The sequence below is a fragment of the Poromitra crassiceps genome, assembly GCF_964638095.1.
Source record: "Poromitra crassiceps genome assembly, chromosome: 21".
NCBI classification, from domain to species: Eukaryota; Metazoa; Chordata; class Actinopteri; order Beryciformes; family Melamphaidae; genus Poromitra; species Poromitra crassiceps.
In genome coordinates this window covers 27,891,742-27,914,175 of record NC_139638.1, presented here as the reverse complement: position 1 = coordinate 27,914,175, position 22,434 = coordinate 27,891,742, and the positions used below count along the sequence as shown (strand labels likewise).

Genomic DNA, 22,434 nt, shown 5'->3' with positions numbered 1-22,434 from the left:
AGGACCCTGTAGGAACGTTCGGGCAGCTCGCAGAAGTTGCGTCCCGTCACAAAGTGTCCGTGGTGCTCCAGAGAGGCCTGCTGCTTCTGAGATCTGCCCGCTGTTGCCGCCCTGCTGCCCAGTGGTACATCAGCCGTCTGCGCCGCGTCAGACACATACTACACAAGGTACCAATTATTATTTTATTTTTTATTCTTTGGGGCATTTGACCTTTAATTGACAGGACAGTAGGCAGACAGAAAAGGTGGGGAGAGAGAGGGGATGACATGGCGAAGGACCAACGAGTCTGATTTGAACCCGGGTCGGCCACGCGAAAGACTAAGCCTTTGTGGTCCGCGCTCTACCAGGTGAGCCACCAAACCTTTTCTAACCACTTGGTGCAGTGGCTGGTAGAGTCCAAAGTGTACCAGCCGGCGTAGTCCATCATAATGGCAGAAGACGGGGGGACAAATAATGACATGAGTGTGGAATCGGACTGAAATTGAAATTCAGTTCATACTTCATACATACTATAAACACAAATCTGGTAAGATACTAGATCACAGTGTTTTGATTTGGAGTGATGGGGGTCATGATTTGACATAAAAAGAAAGGATACTGTGGCTGCATAATTGTTGCATCAAATTATAAATGATTGCACTTACACTTTCTGGCTGTTGGCTGGTAGTAAATCTCCAATCGTGCTACTATCACGTCCTCACCTGCAGATAAAACCATGACAGTGTTTTCAAATGAACCCATTGATACCTGATGCAGCATTTGCGTGTATATCCCTCATTTGTGTGTGTATCCCTTTAAGACGCGGTTTGCGGTCTTAAAGGGATACACACACAAATGCTGCATCAGGTATCAATGGGTTACATGGTTCAAAGTTGGTGAGTATGCTCCATGAAGCACTATCTGAGATGGTGTGGGTGGGTTGGGTGTTTTTCAGATCAAGCAGAAATACTCCCATCCATCTGCTGCTGAAGAACAGAGGGCTTTACCAGACGGCCTGGTGAGGTTTGTCACCCGCAGAGGATTCTTCTGCCGGGGACCTGATGGAGACCTGGACGCTGCCACCATCCAAACTATTAGTAAGAAGAATCTGTCTGCTGTGCATTTTGGATATGCTCATCAATAGGGGCGCAAAGTGACCGCCTACTTCCTGCTTCAGCACTGTACCGGAGATTTTCATCCGCCATTTATTTTCCCATGGACATTTCGTAAAATGCGTTTTAAATTAGTTTTACTTGGTCAAACCAAACGGTTCAGCTATATTTAGAATCGGGAGAGACCATAGAACATTTCACTCGGACCAAAACTTAAAAAACTACATTGAAAAAATATTTTCTTTACTTTTTTTTTTACGTTTTGGTCCGAGTGAAATGTTATGCGATCTCTCCTGTTTCTAAATATATCTGAACCGTTTGGTTTGAACAAGTAAAACTATTTTTATAAAGCATTTTACAAAATGTCTATGGGAAAATAAATGGCAGATGAAAATCTCTGGTACAGTGCTGAAGCAGGAAGTAGGCGGTCACTTTGCCCTCTCTATGATCTACGGTACTCTTAGATCGTTACACATGATTAACTAGGTTTCTGCCGTCAGTCTGTTTCAGGGAGCTGTGTGGTTTGTGCTGGATGCTTCATGTCAGAGACCAGCTCTCTGTTTCCTGTAGGAAGTACCAGGCAGCCAGACACCGTGGTAGAGACACACAGGTATGCCTGTGTGTGTGTGTGTGTGTGTGTGTGTGTGTGTGATACTTCTATGTGTAAATATGCTCGACAATCAACTACGATTAGTCGATCGACAGAAAAATAATCGACAACAATTTTGATAATCGATTAAACGTGTTGAGTCATCTTTTAAGAAAAAAAGTCAAAATTCTCTGATTGGAGCTTCTTAAATGTGAATATGTTTCTGGTTTCTTTACGCCTCTATGACAGTAAACTAAATATCTTTGGGTTGTGGACAAAACAAGACATTAGAGGACGTCATCTTGGGCTTTGGGAAACACTGATCGACATTTTTTCACCATTTTCTGTCATTTTATAGACCAAACAACTAATCGATTAATCGAGAAAATAATCGACATGTTAATCGATAATGAAAAGAATCATTGGTTGCAGCCTTAATCCTCAGCTATTGTTGCCCTACAAGCAATTGAGTGTCTTTTTGTCCCCCCCTAGGTCCCAGGTGACTCTGAGGTGAGATCTTCCTGTGTGGACGCGCTCCAATGGGCCTGCCGTTTCCTGCCTTTCTCTCACTTCCTGAATGCTGAGGAGATCATCCAGGACCTACTGCTCAGCCTGGTGTCTGAACTACCCCCCAGCTCTCTGGTGAAACTGCCTTTCCCCCCCCATCTTCTCTCGCCTAGTGATTGTGGTTTATTTAGGTAGGAGAGAGTGACTTTGAGTGACTTATTGGCTGTTCCTCCTAGGTGGCAGAGACACTGGTTCGAGCGTTCCCAGACGAGGAAGAGTCAGTCAGAGTCCCCCTGAGAGAAAAGTACAACTCACTGCTGCAGAGACTGAGGCACTGCACTGTCCCTGGTACTGTTAGCTCTGTTCATAAACAGGCCGCGTGGGAAGACTGCGTCTTTGTGTGTCTGTGTTTTTGTTGGTGTTAAGCATTGTGAACCAGTGATGTCATTCATGCACAAATGACATCACTGGACCACAACTTAACTCAAATCAACCCTATAGAGACACTGCATGAAATAGGCCACGCCCATCACGGGGGAAAAGCTCCATTCATTTCCACACACCAGCGTAATTTTCCTTGAATTAAACATAGCTAAAAGCTGTTGTGTGGTGGGCTGCGCAGACAACAAATGTAAAAAATCGCCAGTTAAAGTTTTTTTGTACTCCCGAGGAAAACAAGGAAGCCATTGAGAATTGGCGAGAAGAAAAATGTGGATGTTGCTGGCAATGAAGTAAGTTGGAGTGTTCATCTTCCGTATATACAATCTTTTTGTGCAACGCCCGACCATGCACGCGACATAGGAGAGCGGCAGGATTGGACGAGAGTTTGTGTTTTCCCCTGTTTTGGGCGTGGTTTCTGAATGATGACGCGCTCCGCAGTGTCTCTATCAAACTAAATGAATGCCTGCAACACTGTTCACAGTTTTCGGATATGTCTGAGAGCATGTGCAAAAATAAATCGGCGTTGTTTTTTTGCTGAAGTTCTCCTTTTAAGCCATTTATTTTATATATGTACGTGATGTTACTTTTTGTTACACATCTCTTCTCCAGAGGGGGAAAAGGAGGAGACGATGATGATTCTGATTCAAGACAAACTCCGACAGAGGAGGAAGGATCTCGGGCGTTTGCGGAGGCACCTGGGCCCTCCTGAGCTCCACCTGTGGGAGAAGGAGGAGGACGAGGAGGACAGAGGGACCAGACGGGGGATGGCCAGGTTAGGGCAGCTCTCGCTGGCGTCCAATCTGAGTAACAGCACCCTAACCGATTGCGGGCACCCTCTAGTGTACAGCGATGCAGACACCGCTGAGAATACATCCGAAGCTCTCTCTCCTCCCGACCTGCCATGCCGACCCACGACCAGGTTAGCTAGCTATGCTATATCAGGGGCTACCTTTCCCATGAGACGTGTATCTATGGTGGGGCTTATTCTGTGGTCTGTGTTGCTCTTTTTCAGCAGCAAGAGAGCTAAAGTGCGAGACAGAGAAGACCTGAAGAGGCCTGCGGTTAAAATAGAAAGAGTCATTCAGGAGGAAAGTGGTAGTTGTGCAGGCCCAGGCGAGGACAATGAACGCCAGCATAATCCGGATCAACCCTACCTACATGTACCTGTGGTTGGCACCTGGGAGTTTGAGCTAGAAGATGAAGAATACCTCGGTTTCCTGGAGCTCTTCCTCAGCTACGTGCTGGAGAAAGACGGCGCTGATGGCGTGGACTCGGGCTGTGAACTTCCTCTGCTGCAGGGCTTCTGCTCCCAGCTGAGGGAGAGAGAGCTGCACTCGCTCACCTTCGATGTGCTCACCACCCTGCGCCGCCGCCAGAGGGATGGGCGCCATCTAACACGAAGGCACGTGGGCGGCGATGCCCCGGTGTTCAGGGCCGGGTGCTGCTACAAGCCCGTCCAACAAGACGCAACACCCGAGCCTCAAACCTCCACGGTCGGGAGTGGAGCCGGCATCTCCAGAACCAGCCTTTCCGTGACCTCTCTCCCCGGGCTGAGAGCCGGGAAGCAACAGGGGTTGTTTGGCCTCCAACGGCGGGCCAGCGTGGCCTCAGACCTGGGAGTGAAGGAAGACCAGCTGGACGCTGAACCTAGCCCTATTCAAAGTGCTTCTCCCTGGGGGCAGCCGTCGGAGGTGTTTGGCTTCCTAGCTTCCGCGGAAGTCGTGACGGAACTGCAGCAGGGCCTGGACCCTAAGTTAGAGGCTCAGTTCCCAGAGCTGGGCAGGCTGCTGGAGTGGATGGTGCGCTGGGCTGACAGGAGGGTGCTGCTAGGCCATCACGGCAAAAAGAAGGAGAAGGACAGGGGGAAAGGGGGTGGAGGAATGGCTGACGGAGGAGTGGTGATTCGCGTGAAAGCCTCGGCACCCGCTGTCCTCACCGCCCTCAGCCTGCTGGAGCGCAGGTTGACCGCCGCCCTGCTGGGGACGGACCACGACAGCGCCCACATCCAGGGTCCTGAAATGCAGTGGAGTGTAGCTCCAGTGCTGCAGCCTGAGGCGGGCTGGATGCCGGAGAGAGACAGCAGTGTTGATACAGGCTACCCTGCATCGGCCAACACCCCCGTCACCCTTCATGATCACAACCCACAGCAAGAAGAACTATCCTTGTGAGTAGCCCACGTTTATATATATTGTTATGACCGGTCTAGGGGTTTTGACCACAACATAAACTTAAACACTGACAACAATGAAAAGGTATGTGTGATTTTATTTTCACACATAAAAAAAAGGCAAACAGGGACACTGGACTCTCTACTCTCACATGCTAACAGGACAAGCTAACTTAAAGCCTGAGGAGTAGGCCGAAGCCAAGGCTAGAGCAGGCATTTGAAGCAGCAGCTAATACATCAAGTTGAGTCCAGCATCACAACACAAAATGTACCAAACAGAATAACAATATAAATAGAATACACTTAGGCTACTATTGCAATGTGGCAAGACAGAGCTACCAAGCTACCACAGCTTCCCAGTTGTCTTAAGCACAAATACACAGAGACATAATGTGGCTAAGACAGAGCTACCAAGCTACCACGGCTTCCCAGTTGTCTTAAACCCACAAGTTAACAGAAAAACACAGTTTGGAGGAGCCAGGAGGAAGCATGGAGGGCCAGTGTTAGCACTACTCAGCTAACACCAATCCCCCCAGTGCCATCTTGAAAGCACAGGAGTTATATAGGGGCCTGTCCCTGGAGTGGCCAATCCCCAGCGACGATGTCATCAGCCAATCTCCACTGGCCAGCGAATCCCCTACTGCAAACACACCTGCAGGGAATAAAGGTGCTCACACAGCAGTCATCTCACTTTCCCTCCCACACAAGGAGCAAAGATCCTCGCAAAGAAATGACATCTCACTCCACACAGTCACAGAAATGCACAAGGAATAAAATACTACAATTACGGCCTAAAGCCGTAACAATATTCATAATGGCTTATTTTATTTTACTAACCCATGTCAATCGACTGCATAATGAAGATGAGCTCTAAGCTAAATCTGACACAATATATCAAATGGTAACATTTTATGTTTAATGTTACACATGGTTCCTTACAAATAAATACATAAATAAAAAATACATAAATACATAAATAAATAAATAAATAAATACATACATAAATACATAAATAAATAAATAAATAAATAAATAAAAGTATGTTGAAAGTACCTTTGTATTTCCCTGTAGTGGATCTCGTACAGACGAACCAGAGATGGTGACGTTTCAGAAGACACCACTCCATAATGAAGATCAGGTGACCTTTGACTCTGAGATGAGAGCATCAAGTTCACAACAACCCTCTCTTGATGCATCTGATGTTAGACCTGAAAAAGAAGGTATGACAGATCCCATATTAGATCCTCAGAGTTGCTGTTAATCCAAACACTTTATTAATTATGAATTGATGTGAGTGATTCAATTGACATGTATTTGTCATCATAGGCAAAAGCCGTGACAATGAGGGCTGGAGAGTATCATCTTCCCTTTCTGTTGGGACCATCTCTGGAAACATCTCACCTGAAATGGTGATGGATATAGCCAATGAATCTTACCCTACATCCATTTATATCATCAAACACACGTATAACTGTTGCTTTTTCTTTTCTAGGCTTTAAAACTTTCAGACTTCGACTGTTCAGAAAAAGATCAAGACATCTCCAGTGCCACCTCTCAGTAAGTTGTGTATGTAAAAAAATCATGCCAGGTCATCACATGATTATGATCCTTGTGATTGCTGTTCAAATATATTAAATATTAATTTTGAATATTTGGCATCTTCTATTACTGTCAACACCAGTATTGTTGTATTGTAATAATATGCCATAAAGGTTTATTGAAATTTAGGGGAGAGCGGGGGGGGGGGGGGGGGGCGGGGGGTTGGGATATATATATATATATATATATATATATATATATATATATATATATATATATATATATATATATATATATGTGTGTGTGTGTATTTATGTATTTATGTATGTATGTGTGTATTTATGTATGTACCGTAAATTCCGGACTATAAGCCGCGGCTTTTTTCCAGTTTTTTGGCCCCTGCGGCTTATATAACGGTGCGTCTTATCTATGGATTTTTTCAGGAAAAAAAAAAAAAAATACAAATAAAATCTCTCTTTTTTAGCACTCTTTCTAACTATAAATCCACTTCTGTTTTAATTTCCTCTCTTGCCCTCTTTTCACCACACCGCGGACACTGTGTGCACTGTAAAAATAAACAACGGTGGTGTTGTGTTATGTTGTTTTGTTGAAATGTTACGGTAATACGGTAAATGGGAGCTTCCTCAAATAGCCATCTCTTTCCCGACAATCCCCTCTGTGCGTGACCACTTACATATGGTAATTACGGTAAGCAAACGGCCACTCGGCCATCAACTCCCTCCCCCGACTACCAGGAGAAAATCACAAACTTCGGCGAATTCACACAAAGGAAGATCAAGGAATATTCCATCGAACCGGAGCAGATCATAAATATGGATGAAGTGCCTTTGACGTTCGACCTGCCACTCACTCGGACTGTTAACAAGAAGCGCCCTGGAGGATTCTTTCACCAAAAAAAAGCTTTGCTCGTTCTCGACAGCATGAGAACGAGCAGTAGAAGCAACACTCTCACTTACCATGGGGAAGGTACGCAGAAATTCACACGACAGCAGCTTTCAAGTTGAAAGCAGTCAATCTCGCATTAAAAGAGGAAAACAGAGCAGCCGCGCGTAACCTGGGCATCGATGAGTCAATGGTGAGGCGTTGGACGGTGCAGCAGGAGGAACTGTCTCAGCACGGAATATTATAGGAGTGTGAAAACATCCACAATCACCAACGGGTTCCAAAACGCTGGACTGCTGCGGGATGAAGAGGATACGCCGCCACAGCTGGCGCTGAGGGCCGTCAGAGGCTTCAGAGGCTGTTCGATGCCGACAGTGACGAAGAGGAGTTCGTTGGTTTTGAGTGACAATGAAGGAGAGAGGAGAGTGGTTGACGAAGCCACCCTGAACCTGTTCGTTTCCGACACTGAAGATGAGGACTTTGGTGGTTTCAGTACGCAGGAAGAAGAGGAAGACGAGGATTAGTGACTTGACTTCTCTGGTTACAGGTTTGCTGCACATATAGCCTATTGTTGTGTGATTTTGTCTGGGGATTAGTGACCTGACTTTTGTTTTGTTTTGTTGAAATGTTAATAAATGGGAGCTTCCCCAAACAGCCATCTATTTCCCGACATTCCTCTCTGTGCACGAACCCTTTCATATGGTAATTAAACATCAAAACACCCGCGGCTTATAGACCGGTGCGGCTTATAGAAGAAAAAAATAGTCAATTTTGGTCCCGCGGCTTATAGACCGGTGCGTCTTATAGTCCGGAATTTACGGTATTTATTTATTATTATTTTATTTTAATTATTTCTTTATTTCTGGCCTGGCGGGGGCGTCGTTGGCCTGTAGAACGGTAGGGGAAACACTGATCAGTGCCAAACATCTCAATTTGTTTGGATATTGAAATTGTCTGCTTCGTTATTCAAGCCATGGTTGTATGTCTGCCCTCTCTCTCTCTCTGTCAGAGGTTCCAGATGGAGTGCAGCCCCCGAAGACCCTCCACACCCAGAGCTCTCTGACCCAACGGTCAACACACCTGAAGACCCTCCACACCCAGAGCCTCACCCAGAGCTCTCTGACCCAACGGCCAACACACCTGTGGTTCCTCCACACCTTCAGCCACAAAGCTCCACTGCTATTGAAACCCCCGCTGCCTCTACTGCTTCCAACCAGCCATCACCCAGTCACACACAGTCTTTGAGACAGCCTCAGCATGACTTCCCCAGAGTGTTCCAGGTAAGAACCGCCATTATGAAAAGCAGCCATTTGGAGTTGAGTGCTTTTGTGTTGTCGCCTTTATGAGCCTGATGCAGGGTGCAGGAGCTCCCTTTGCTCGGCCCAGTCTAACATGAAGCCATCACACTGTATTTCTGTGGGACCTCAGACCCAGGCTCGTGTCCCGATGTCTGGACCCGACAACCCCCATTTCAGCCAGTTGACTGCAGATCCACCTGCCACACAGAGCTCAGTGAAGACCCCCTCAGCTAGACCCCTCGACCAGCATCCCACCACCAGCCTACACTCCACTGTCAACAGTGCAGAAGAAAATTATCAGGTATTGCTGGCATTTTCTGTTAATTTGTGACAGATTGACTTTGTATATTACAATTTGCTTGTTACACATATAGCCAATTAATAATTCATTCATTTATTCATTCATTCATTCATTCACATTTTTCTCTTTACTCCAGGAAATACAGCCATTGTCTGTCCTGACAGAGAGACCAGGAAGCCCGTTTGGGGGGAGCAGGAGGTCAATCCCATCTTCTAAGGGGCTTCTGACCACTATAGACCGGCCAATTCCCAGTGCCCCTTTGGGACCACCCTGTAATGGTAACATGCAGGATGTCGCTGCTCCCCAGGTTTTGGGGCTGCAGTTGCTCCAGCCCCACTCTTCTCCTCTGTTGCCCCACCAGAGTTCACCTCACCGTATCCCAGTCCACGAGGCCTGGGGCCCTCGGGCTGAGAGCAGGGGCACCACAGAACCCCATCGCCTCAAGCTTAAACGGAGGGCAGCGAAGGAAAAGAGAAGGGAGTCTTCAGTTCCGTCAGGACATTGCACCTGTCACCAGGCTTCGCGCGCAAATCCTCCACGGGACCCAACTCCCAGTAGCACCCGACTCCAGGATCACACGTCACGGCCCGGTATGGAGCGGTCCAGTCGGCAAGAGTCGGGTCCAGTCGAGTTCCTGATACTTCCCCATGCACTCCCAGCCCCCAGACCTCCACCAACTCAGGGCCTTCGCCTGCTCCACTTCCACCCTGCTGCTCCACACCATCCCACCACCTTCCCCCACCTGCCCATTGGCATTCCAACCTCCTCCAGACCCTCTACTGTCCTCACTGTTCCCATGGGAGAAATGTCCAGGATCAAGCTTCTACATATACACCCTGAATCAACAGTGGTAGGTGGTACTCTGCAAATTCCCCGCATTCATAGGTGTCATTAAATCTGATCCTGTCACTTATATACAGCTTATATACGGGCCGGCTGTAGCTCAGGTGGTAAAGCGGGTCGTCCACTAATCGCTTTGGATAAAAGATGTCGGTGGTTCGATTCACACCTTCTCCAGTCTGCATGTCGAAGTGTCCTTGGGCAAGACACTGAACCCCAAATTGCTCCTGATGGTGTGCCAGCACCCTGCGTGGTAGCCTGCCACCATCGGTGAATGAATAGGTGAATGCACCTACTGATTGTAAAGCGCTTTGGATAAAAGCGCTATATAAATGCAGGCCATTTTATATACAGTGGGTTTGTGTTTCTGTCATAGATGCTGCCCCGTGCAGCCCCTCCTCCGGCCCAAAAGACCCATCTCATCCCCCTGAATGATCTGTTCTGTTCTGCTGCTGTGAGGCAGAGCGCTGGAGAGGATGGACTACAGTTACTCAGACTAGACCCACCTACTGTAAACACTGGAAGAGCTACCATCCACACCAGCCCCAACTCCAGTAGGAGGTAATCCTTTACCTTAGTTTTAGTGTGTGTGTGTGTGTGTGTGTGTGTGTGTGTGTGTGTGTGTGTGTGTGTGTGTGTGTGTACTGTATATTATGTGTAATCTTTAATTTATCTTATCTTATCTTACCGATTGTATTGCTTATAGGCAGAAGAGGAGAGAGGAGAAGACAAAGAGGACAGGAGAAATAACGCAGGTCACATTCAGACCGAATGAGTCCGTCATCCCGGTACAAGAGGTAGAACAATGTTATTACACAGATTTATTATTATTATTATTACCAATATTGAAATGTAGCACTACCAACTGTTTTTGTGCCTATTTGTCTTTAGCCAACAGAAGGGCCTCTAAATGCGGAGCCTGCACCGGAGGGAGTACAGTTGAACCGTGGGCAGGACTTTGCCATTCCACTCGGTTAGTGTCAAATGCATCCCACACTCAAAGTTTAGGTCCAAAACGTTACTGGAGAGCGAAACTAACCTTATCCAGTATCTGATCAGCATCATATTCTTTGGTTGTATGAAAAATGCATCTAAATCTTAGATCATAAATTAGACATGCTGTATCAAAAGCTCTCCTTTTTTGTACTATTTATTGATACAACTATTATCAATAAAATGACAATATATGCTAATATCAATTTGTCTGGAAAACACTGATGTCAGCCAGCGCCAAAATATCTCAGAGAAGAAAGAGAGTTTTTCTCTCTTTTCACTGTGTGGAAGCAGTTTCTGAAATGATCTTTGGTGTGGGGTTGAGTGAAAAAAAAATCCCAGCCTGTTTGGAGCCTGGGTAAACCCATCCCCCACGTGACCTGCTCTCAGGCTTACCCTGCTCTCAGTCACTACTACACACGTAGTGACTGAGAGCAGGGTAAGCCTGAGAGCAGGTCACGTGGGGGATGGGTTTACCCAGGCTAGCCTGTTTGGGTCTGAAGGCAACAGCGTGAGCAAAACACATTGGAATCGTTTCTAATAAGTTCTTTTGAACTATTCGTGAGAACATCCTTCTTTTTCACAGTAATAGATCGGTTTATCTTTTATGGTTTTTCCACGTAAACGCTTCCACTCCCATCTCGTTCTCTTGTTAGTGAGTGATGTATATGACAAGCAATATAACATTACACCTGGTATGACCACATAGCTGGAAGTAATTCAGAAAAATCTTACACTTATTATCAAATTTGCCCCCATTTTCCTTTTCTTCCTGGCTGGCTACTTCCCTTGGTAGAGCTATCCTGTCCTATGTACAAGTCTCTTATATGTTATTATTTTCCTAATAACTCCCAGGGTCCTTTGACTCGTTGCTGACTGGTCAGAGATTGTTGAACCAGGCTGTGTCCACCACAGCCGAGCTCCATGCCTTTGCCTCTACACATAAGAGACCTCCGCAGTGTCATGATGCGTTCACCAACACAGACCCAGGTGAGCTGGGGTGGTTGTAAGACTTGATACAGTGAGAAATTGCAATATCTGTCTGCCCAATGATTGATACGTTGGAGTCTGGGGTTGACCATATTATGAATTGCCTTTTAACGTTGAAATGAAATGTGAAACGACGATACTGTCACTTTGATTTGTGGAGTACATTCACAAATTGAAAATCTGAAAGGTTTTCAATTTTCGCCTAGTAATGGCAGTTGTGACTCATGTATATTTTAACATTTCATTTCCCCTGGAAAGGTCGATCACTATGTAGTCATCATGTGTAATCACAAGTAATATTTATACAGTACATTACGTAGACCCAGAATCCATAGAGTCACAGAATGCTGTTTTAAATATTTTCCATATATGTGACTGTATCCCACGTTTTTTCTTTTTCATGGGAAGATCAGGTGACTAATTACTAACTAGTACTCAAACTAATATACTGTATTAGTATTGTTTGTGACTGTACTGTACTGGCAGCACTTGGATGATTCTTGTAACTACAGGTTCGACAAAAGTTAAAATTTAAACTTAAATTTAAACTGAACCTTGTTTGTTTATAGTGCGGATCATCATGTATTCTATCTTTGGTTCTGTTACAGCTCTTCCTCCCACACTTTCAGATAAAGCCGTGTCTGCCCACGCCTCTGTGATTGCAACGAGCCCTGAATGTAAGTTGGTCATATCATATTGTTTATACGATAGCAAGTACAGCATTCTACAACTATCCTTTTGTGTATTGTAGATATAGTGACGAGTTGTTGTGTGTCCGTGTGTGTTTCCTCCATCCAGCACAACGTTCTGTTGTAGTTCTCCCTCCTGATTTGTTCCTGAACCTGCGGCTTCCCAGAGAGCAGCCTGTCCACGACAGGGAGGAGGCCCCACAGGAACCACAGAAGAACCTGGTGAGAGGCCAGACTCACCAGCTAGAGCTAGATGTTGCTCGAGAAAAACAAAGACACACACACACACACACACACACACACACACACACACACACAGAGTTCATCTCTCTTGCACACACCTTCTCTGAGTCTCCGTGCACTCTAGCTCTCTCTCTTAAGCCCAATTTATGCTTCGTCTGCCGACACTTTTGAAACGGTCGCCGACAGAAATGAGGACTTGAGTCGACACTTTCAAGTGTCGGCGAGCAGTGTCTGCTACCTGGTGAAATGTCTAGTGTCGCTGACTACGTCATAGTATCGCGCAAGTCTGATTGGCTATATGGACGGCACGCGTTTGACTTCCTTGTTTTGGTTTTCACTCGATTGAAATGAATGAACGTGTCTCCGCTATTTTTATCAGCCTGTCCTTGATGTACGACTTCGTGAAAATCACAAAGAACATTGTGCATTTCCCAGAGCGAGAGGAGGTGAGTTGTGTGTCGTTTATATGCGGCTGCAGTCAAGTACGTTACATCTTGCCCGAGGTGGTTTCACTGTGCGTTCCTCTTCCCTTGGCTGTCTGCTTATAGCGTTCGGGTGTCACGTGACCGTGGCGAACATTCACTGAAGTATAAATACAACACCATGAGCGACACTTTCTTTTTCATCTGCGACCATGTGCTGAGCGACACTTTATAATAAGTATAAATTAAGCTTTACTCTCTCTCTCTGTGTCTCTCAGAATCTGGAGGGCCGTCAGTTCCTCAGTGTCATTGACCTGGAGGACGAGGCGCTGCGCCAGGATTTGCCACCCTGTTCCACCCCGACAATACGGGACGGTCCCGTCGCCCAGCCTCCCCCTACCTCAGCACAGCTCCATGTACTCGCCACCTCTGTTCTGAGGTCCGCCGCTGCCGCTCCGCCCCCGTCGAGTGCTTTCACAGAGGACGGCCTGAGACTCGCCACGCCCCCAGGTCTTATTGGATAAGATATAAGATCAGATCACATCTGTGGCGAAGCATAACAACAACTATTACTACAATCTGCTTTTATTCCAGTCGGTGCTAAATATCTTTTGTGCACTCTAGGTATCCCTGAAGAGTATCCTTTGCCTCGCCACATCGAGGCCCGTGGGCGTCCGGTGACGACCTCCGGCCAGGAGGGGGCAGCGCCCTCTGAGGCGAGCTTTGGGTCTCGCAGTGCCTTCTCCTCCACACCCCCAGCAGTCCGTTTCTCCGCCGGTCTGTCGGACATAGACGCCCAGCTGGCTGCCCTACAGAAAATTGCAGACTACATGGAGAAGGATTTTTTCAACTCCAGGATGGTACATTAGCATTGTGTTATGTATTTTCTCCTTCCTATATTTTCCATGGCTGCCATGTTTGTTTGTAAGTCTGTCCTCCTTTGTCTTTAGTTGGTGAACACCATCGAGACGTTCGCCCCAGGCTTGGATGATGATGATGTGGAGAACATAGTGCCATTGCACAAAACAGTCAGCCTGTCTGTCCCACAGAAAGGTATGACCCCAAACCAGTCTCTCAGTCAAGAACGCTGAATCTCTGCACCGCTAATTCTGAATCAGCACGAGGCAAAAGACTTTTGTGTAAAACATGTGGGGGCTGCACCAGAGTATCCATATCATTAATATAATTCCCTTTTCTGTAACAGCATGGAGACGACGGCCATTTCTCTTACTTGAACCAAATGAAGAAGAGATGCTGGAAGACGACCATGTGGCTTATAATGGCTCCTCCTTCACCCCAGAACAACATCCCTCCATTCTCTCTCCCGTTACTGCTGCTGACACTCGGAGAGCTGCTCCTGCCCGCCTCCACACCCCTTCAAGTAAAGATGCACTTCACCCTGCTTACTGATTGTAGCTAATGTAACCATTGAGCTCGCCTGGGGATGAACATGAAGTTAAAGCCAACCTCCGTGCTGTAGAGTTGAATCATTTGTAGTTTACTCCAGGGGTCCCCAACCTTGTCTTGCTTGTGACCCCACATTGACGTCACAAAAATCTAGCGACCTCAGAGGCTCATCGCTCAAGTGACATCACTGGTAACATCGTCACTGATGACGTCACCGATAATGTTGACTGATGACATGCTCGAGTGACATCAGTGATGACATCAATTCTGACTTTCCCAGAATTCTGACTTTATTCTGAATTTAAGTCAAAATTTGGGGAATAAAGTCAGAATTCTGACTTAAACTCAGAACTCAAAGTTTGTTTTCACATGTGGAAGTGTCTGTTTTGTCTGTTGAATTAGATCAGATTAGATTTATGACGAATGATTGTGTTGCTCCCATAGAAATTAAAGAGCAATCGGACGAAGCGTCGGGACCATTTGGAAAGTAAGTTTCGAGTTTATATCTTTGAACCATTTTATAACTTATACTATCCATTGTGGATATACGTCCTTGTACTCTGCTCTCACTCCACTATTTCTCTTTTGTTCTAGTCCGCCCCTCTCCTCTAGATGGGCGGATGAGATTCTGGGTCAAAGTGGGCTGAGCGATGTTGCAGATATCTTGGGCGAGTTGGTGAGGGACGGTGTTTTATCGCCGACCGACCTGGATCTCTCTTACTCACACGCTGCCCACATGAGCAGGTATAGACGCTTTTCACCAGAGCGCAACCCCACAGCACTTCCTTTTTCTCAGCATTCGGCAAACTGCAGAAATATTCACTCAACATCGTTACTTTTGTTTTCGCTGCTCAGCTGTATAGACGGTTTTCACAGAATGGTCAGTCCTGCACTTGAATGTTTTTTTTTCTTTTATGTCCATAGCAAACACTGCAACAGGAAGTGAGTGGGGGTTCAATTTAGAATGTTTATGTTGTCAAATTAAAACCGTCTATAGACGCTTTTAATTTGACAACATAAACATTCAAAATGGCCCCTAGCTTACTTCCTGTTGCAATGTTTGCTAATACAATAGCTGACAGGAAATAAGCTAGGGTTCAAACTGTTCCCATAGCAACCCAATTCTGTGAAAACCGTCTATAGTACATTTGCATTGCTACATTAATCAACATAAACGGCTCAGTTTCCCAGTCCACAAAGTCATCTGATTATCACTGTCATGTGATCACAGTGGGCGGGACCAGCAGCAAGGCGAGCGGATGTTGCAGAGACACGGCGGCCGTTCAGAGGACGAGAGGAGCCAGTTGAGGATCTGGATGAGAGGCAAACAGAGGGAAAGACTGGCAGTTTACCAAAAACAGAGGGAGACGATGAGGGAGAGAGAGTACAGACCTTACTCGACCTCTGGAGCATCGGTGAGATAGCCTCCATTTTCACTTGAATTGACATCTCATTGTATATGTTTTTTAAATGTATTATTATTATTGCTGTTGTTGACCAGCCATGCCACTGCTTTCTACAGAAATCGACGTACAAAAATCGAGGTGCCATTAGGAAGACCAAAGAGGGAAATGACAAGTATGTTTCTGATCACATTACCTGTGGGCAGAGGTGCGTGACGTGTAGTGTATGTATGTGCATGTGTGTAACTATGGTCTATATTTATTTGGTTAGGGCGATGCTTTTGGAGCAATACAACCAGCGGACCCTTGAGGCCTGTTCTTTGATCAGCGAATTTCCAACCACTCCTCCGACCCTGCCCGGTTCTTCACAGCCCGAAAACGCTCCCCACCCCTCCTCCAGGCGGGCTGCCACAGCGCCACCCTCTGGCAGGTTAAACAGCACTTACAGGTATTCTGACCCGCAACAGCCGTTTGCAGGAAAAAGTTTCAAAATAGTAGTGGTTCCGATCTAGGATTCTGTTGGAGCATTCGAAATGAGATCGAGTTGGACCTGAAACGAGTATGACTTGATCTGCGTACCATAATGAAGGTGACATGTTTTGTCTCAGGATTCGTCATCTACCTGCGGATGATAACAGAAGTCCTAAGTCCCAGTCAGGACAAGCTCAGCCTCACTTTAGTCCCTGGAACAATGTTGAGGTGCAGCAAGGGTGGCCTTTGGAGAATCAACGCAGGACTTTGGGACTGCACAGACCAGGTATCATTATGGATATTCAGAGACTTTGATTTGTGTCCAGTAGAAAACGCTTAAGCCCCAGACACACCAACCTGACGTCAAAGAACAAGAGGTAACGAAGGTCGGACTGTTGTTGTCACCACAAAGACTACAGCCGACGGTCAGCTAGCATGTACGTTCTGCGCCTGCATGAGACCTAGCTAGGACTGCAGATATACAAACCATCGTTATGATACATACGTGAAACAAAGCAGCGTTTGCCTAACATTTTCGCAACATTCTCAACGCTCACCACTTAGACGGTTTCGTAATAGAGGCAAAGTGAACGTCACTTCCTGCTTCGGCACTGTACCAGAGATTTTCTTCCACAATTGATTTTCCCATAGACATTTCGTAATATGCGCATAAAAATCGTTTTACTTGGTCAAACCAAACGGTTCAGCTATATTTAGAATCGGGAGAGACCATAGAACACTTTTACTCGGACTAAAACTTAAAAAAAAAAAACATTGAAAAAATATTTTCTTTAAACCCGCATTCTTTTAAGTTTTGGTCCGAGCGAAATGTTACGCGATCTCTCGTGTTTCTAAATATATCTGTACCGTTTGGTTTGAACCAGTAAAACTCTTTTTATAAGCATTTTATGAAATGTCTATGGGAAAATAAATGGCAGATGAAAATCTCTGGTATAGTGCTGAAGCAGGAAGTGACGTTCCACTTCGGCTAAGACCAAATCAGCGGGATGTTTACATTTACTTCCGGGTACCCCTGGGTCCACACATTATAATGGCGGTGAACGGCACAAACTGACGTGTTGAAGACAAAAACAGACAAAGAAGACAAAAATGGGTCGTCCGTGTTGTGTTGTTGTTTAATATCATTCATGACAACACTTTCACTAACGTTAGTGGAGACCAGACTAGCTTATTTACCTGTTGGACCAGACCAGAGTAGACTTGACGCTAAATTAAATTAACGTGGCGTCGGTAGCTCTGTCTGTAACGTTAACGAGTCTGCTCTCGCCGAGAAGAGCCTGGTGACGCGAGGTTACGAGTCTGCAAAAAAACAGCGAGTTTGACATACAAACAAACGTTATTAGCTAGCTAACACTACATAAAACAAACACAGAAGAAAGGCTAGATACGTCGGACAAGCATGTTTACCAACCGTTTAACCATTTAAATTGAAAGTAGTCGGCCGAAAACAACGAGAGGGTTTGACAGCATTTATTTGACAACACGCACATTTAAACCTGCCGCCTTCCCCAAGTGGTACCCGGAAGTAAATTTGTTTACATGGTGACGTCACGGTGATTTGGTCTATAGCTACTTCTAAGCCAGAATATGTCTGTTCAGAAAGTTGCAAATGGCACTGGTGGTGTTGTTGTTGTTGGTCTTTTGTTTGTGGAAGAAGAAAGGAAGAGGCAGAGGTGGAAAAATAAGGAGAAATGGCACTGAATGGGTGATAGCATACAGAGACAGGCTGAAGGGGCTTTCTTGAAGGCCACGTTGTGAAAATATTTTTACATTATTTAATAATTATTTGTGTGCTGGAATGATCAGATGAAATGAAGTTGAAAAATGAGAAGAACCGTTTGTGCGTGCCGTCTCTTCTCATGTACTGAGTCGCTTGCTGACCACCAGCCAATCAGCTGACGGCCCACCGTCGGCCTGATGGTGTGTCTGGGGCAGTGGTAGCCAACACGGTGCCCGCGAACACCTGTGTCGCCCGCGGGGTGGCGCTGTGGCGCCCGCAGGCCACGTTCAGATTTTTTTTTTTTTTTTTTTTTTCATATTTTAAATTTTTATAGAACACAAACAAGACAAAACAGACAAACAGGCTCAGACACAGGGGAAAGAAAGGACAAACAAAACAAAAAAATGTAATCAGAAAAATTTATTTTTTATTTGTTTTTCTCCTCCCTTCCCACAATAACACACAAATGTAGAAAATAATTGGTTTAACAATGCGTACGTTTTAAAAACGTTTATTGTCCGTGTATAATTTATTGTCTGTGTATAATTAATTATTGATTAACTATTTTGATCCGCCTGGGCTGGGGTCAAAGTTTAGTTTTACGTTACGTCACTACGTCATTCACTCTGCGACAGTGCGACTGCCAGCTGCCAATGATTATATCAGTCGGCTAAGCTAAATGATGGAAAGCAAGAACAATGGCAGAAAAGCGAAAGAAAAAACATTACCAATTCCACGAGGAGTGGGAGGAAGAGTTCTTCTTCACAACAGTGAAAGAAAAGAGTGTATGTCTCGATTAAATGCATAATACTCATTATTTAAAGGTAAATCGAGCAAATTTCAACAGGTAGCCCCCCACGTGACTCTCTACCCTTCAGGTAGCCCTCGACCTCAAAAAGGTTGGTGACCCCTGGTCTGGGGCTTATGAGATGCCATGTGAGTTTGAAACCGTTGATAACACTTTTTTTTGTGTGTGTAGTGACCTCTCTGCCGAGGGATCGTCTATCTCAGGTGACCAGACGCGGCATGCTCACCGACACCAAGAGCAAGTCTACTACATCGCACACAGCCAGCCAGGGTGAGGAGCTGCACACGGGGCACCAGAGGAAGACATCGCTGGCCAAGTCTCCATCTGGAGCGAGTGGTGCAGGGAGAGAAGTTAGGTGGGAGCAGAGGGAGCGGGAGGAGAGACAGGTGCTGAGTCTGGGGAAGCCGCCCCCTCCAGGGATGTACAGGCCGCTGCACCCGGAGGAGTCGGAGGCGGAGCAAGTAAGAATGTCATTTTTCCATTAGGTGTACATTCATATATCCTAGAGATGTCTCATAGATGGAGCATAACCTCTCTGTAACTGTTCTAATCCATTGTTAGCCTAGGTAAACCCAGCCACCACGTGACCTGCTCTCTCAGTTCCCAGTCATAGTGACTGAGAACAGGTCTGAGAGCAGGTCACGTGGGGGATGGGTTTACCCAGGCTAATCCATTGTAGCTTTATCTTTATTGTTTATTGAAGCAGGGACAGTACACAATAAATATATTGCACCAGAGATAGCTAAAAGCTAATTGGCATCTGTAGTCCCTGGGCGCACAGAGTCCTGTGCGCATACAGTACATATCAAATACCGCAATTAAAGGAAAATCCTAATGTCTAAACAATCAAGATACATGACAAAAAATGATACTTACTATTAGCAAGATACAACATATACAATGCGCATAACAGTAAAAAATAGGACACATAGAGGTAGATAGCAATCCACTAAAATCACACATTGGCAAATGGTAAAAAATAAATGACATAGCACAGAAAGAAATAGTATATGAGCTAGTATATAGCTAGTATATAGCTAACCAATTATTTCACTTTATGCACATTCCCAATGGAAACAAACCTTTATCAGCTTCAGAAAACACTATAACTAATTGAAATGTTGTTTTCTGTCTGTGCTTGAATAAAGGAAATGTATCCACTTCCATGTTACACATTTCTACAATGGAGCTAACTTTTTGTTGAGACTGGATCACAGGTGGGGCTTTTAAAAAACCCCGAGCTGTAGTAGAAGTTGATCGATGATGTGTTTTAATGTCAAATCCTGACGAATTTGTCATTTGCTTCTCAGGGTGTGTCTGGGCTGTTGGATGACCAGGTAGATGGTGCCAGAACTGCTGCATCAGCGATGGATTGGCTGGAGGACCTCTCTGAGAGTGGCGGCAGCATCCTCAGCAAAATAGACTGGGCTGCTATTGAGAGCATGGTGGCTGCAGAAGGAGATATTTGATCAACTCCAGCTTCCTGGAAGCTTTGGAAGGAAAAACAGACATGTTGATGCTTCAATGCTGCTTAAATTTATATATATATATATATATATATATATATATAGAGAGAGAGAGATATATATATATATATATATATATATAACCCTATATACACACACACACACACACATATATACATAATATAAATATATATATAGTTCAACCATTTATGTGCCTATTGAGTATGATGTTAATTTTGAGTATGATGTTAATTGGACACACAATTTTTCAATATAATATTATTTGTTATAGAAAATGTGGCCCAATCTGCTATCCTTTTGTTGAAAATGTAGGTTCATTTTATATGAGTGTGTCTGTAAAAAGTGTTTCTAATTTATTTTTGTAAACATGTGACTGTCGTAGCAATAGTAAACTATCCCCTAGTTCCTCATTGCGCGGCTCGCGAGACGCTGGGGGCTCTCGAAGCTTTAGTTGGCGGCTCTAAGAAATTGAAAGTATATAGAGTGGAGCACACTCAAAAAGTTTGAAGAGGTGCAGACTAATGTAAATTCAAAGTAACATAAAGAAAATAAGTCGCACACTCAAAATCTCCTCTGCTGTGGTTTAATGGTTACACCAACATGCTTCGGCGAAAGTGCCTTCGTCAGGGTGCAGTACAACATAAGGAGGTGTGACCCTGTTTATAGGGCACACCTTCTCCAATCAGTTGCAGGTGAGACGATTACTAAAAGGGTTAAAACATATATAAATACAATAATGTACAGATTTTAATTTCCAACAATCCAATGATCTGTTTTAGGAAAAAGCATTTTACAATTACAATACACAATCATTAATATTTTTTTAAATGTGATGCCAAACAAGGCATCTATTTAGGCAACAAAGTTGGCCTAATTGTCTCAATTTACACAGCAATTCAATAATAATTCAAAGAAACGGCCTCAGGTCATAATCAATATTTAAACCATTAGGAGAACGTGTATTTAGTTCATACATCCAGTATGCTTCTCTTCGTAACAGGTTACGTTCTAGATCTCCTCCTCTCCTAGACAAAAATACTTTTTCAATCCCTGTATAGCGGCGTGATGAGATAGAGTGATTAGCTTCCAGGAAATGGACTGCAATGGGAGAGGTTTCATCTTTGCGTCTAATAGCACTGCAATGTTCTGCAATTCTTTGCTTAAGTTGGCGTTTTGTTTGACCAACATACCCCTTTCCACAGGAGCAAACAAGTAAATATATCACTCCCTTTGTAGTACATGAAATAACTCCTCTAACAGGTATCTTCTTACCTGAATGTGGGTGTCGAAAGAATTGTTTTTTGTTCGTGCTATTGCACTGTGCGCATGCACCACATTTATAATTACCATTAGGAATAGGAGTTAAGAGATTGAGAGGACATAGGAGTAGGAGGAAGATCTAAAGCAGTACACATATCACTTAAATTGCGGCCCCTTTTAAAAACCACCAGAGGGGGCTCTTTATATAAGTGTTCAATATGTTTATCAGAATTCAAAATATGCCAGTGTTTCAAGATCACTCCTTTAAATTGTTCCGCACACTTAGTGTATTTAGTGCTGAAAACAATTACATCTGACTTCTTTTTTGGACTAGGTTTTAGAAAATATCTTGTTTTTTTTGAGAGATTTTTAATTTGGCCTCTTCCAAGAGTTTTCTTTTTATAGCCTCTTGTTTCAAATTTTGCGAGCATTTTGGAAGAATTATGCTCAAAGTCAGTGTCTTTAGTGCAGATACGTTTCACGCGACATAATTGGCTGTATGGCAGGCTCTTTTTCAAGGGAAGAGGATGATGGCTGTCGGCCCTAAGTAATGTATTGCGGTCTGTTGGCTTGGTGTACAGATCTGTGTACAACTTGTTATCTTCCTTTATGATCCATAGATCAAGAAAATTTATTTTATTAACATCTAACTGCATAGTAAACTTAAGGTGAGGAGATAATTCATTTAGCAGGATGTGAAATTCATTCAGTTGTTCAGCCCTTCCTCCCCAAATGACCAACACATCATCAATGTAACGTTTCCACAGCAAAACATTTGAAAAAAGGGGATGAGCACTCAGGCCCAGTGCTTCTTCAAATTCTCCCACATACAAGTTAGCAAAAT

The 22,434-nt window shown here is 44.7% G+C and overlaps 1 protein-coding gene across 1 annotated transcript in view; it reads left to right on the top strand.

Moving 5' to 3' along the window:
• Positions 1 to 20,312, top strand: part of cplane1 (ciliogenesis and planar polarity effector 1) — a gene marked incomplete at both ends in the record, with an annotated part of 31,209 nt that extends 10,897 nt beyond the window's left edge. The window contains 25 exon segments of the mRNA XM_083657409.1: positions 3 to 167; positions 935 to 1,076; positions 1,592 to 1,701; positions 2,173 to 2,322; positions 2,424 to 2,535; positions 3,238 to 3,547; positions 3,641 to 4,792; positions 8,376 to 8,517; positions 8,666 to 8,836; positions 9,198 to 9,686; positions 10,568 to 10,649; positions 11,525 to 11,659; positions 12,268 to 12,336; positions 12,458 to 12,570; positions 13,292 to 13,523; positions 13,638 to 13,873; positions 13,964 to 14,066; positions 14,865 to 14,907; positions 15,015 to 15,164; positions 15,652 to 15,835; positions 15,943 to 15,998; positions 16,095 to 16,271; positions 16,432 to 16,580; positions 19,015 to 19,304; positions 20,154 to 20,312. Of these exon segments, the coding sequence (XP_083513535.1) occupies positions 3 to 167; positions 935 to 1,076; positions 1,592 to 1,701; positions 2,173 to 2,322; positions 2,424 to 2,535; positions 3,238 to 3,547; positions 3,641 to 4,792; positions 8,376 to 8,517; positions 8,666 to 8,836; positions 9,198 to 9,686; positions 10,568 to 10,649; positions 11,525 to 11,659; positions 12,268 to 12,336; positions 12,458 to 12,570; positions 13,292 to 13,523; positions 13,638 to 13,873; positions 13,964 to 14,066; positions 14,865 to 14,907; positions 15,015 to 15,164; positions 15,652 to 15,835; positions 15,943 to 15,998; positions 16,095 to 16,271; positions 16,432 to 16,580; positions 19,015 to 19,304; positions 20,154 to 20,312 (5,121 nt within the window).
• Positions 20,313 to 22,434: the final 2,122 nt, after the last annotated feature.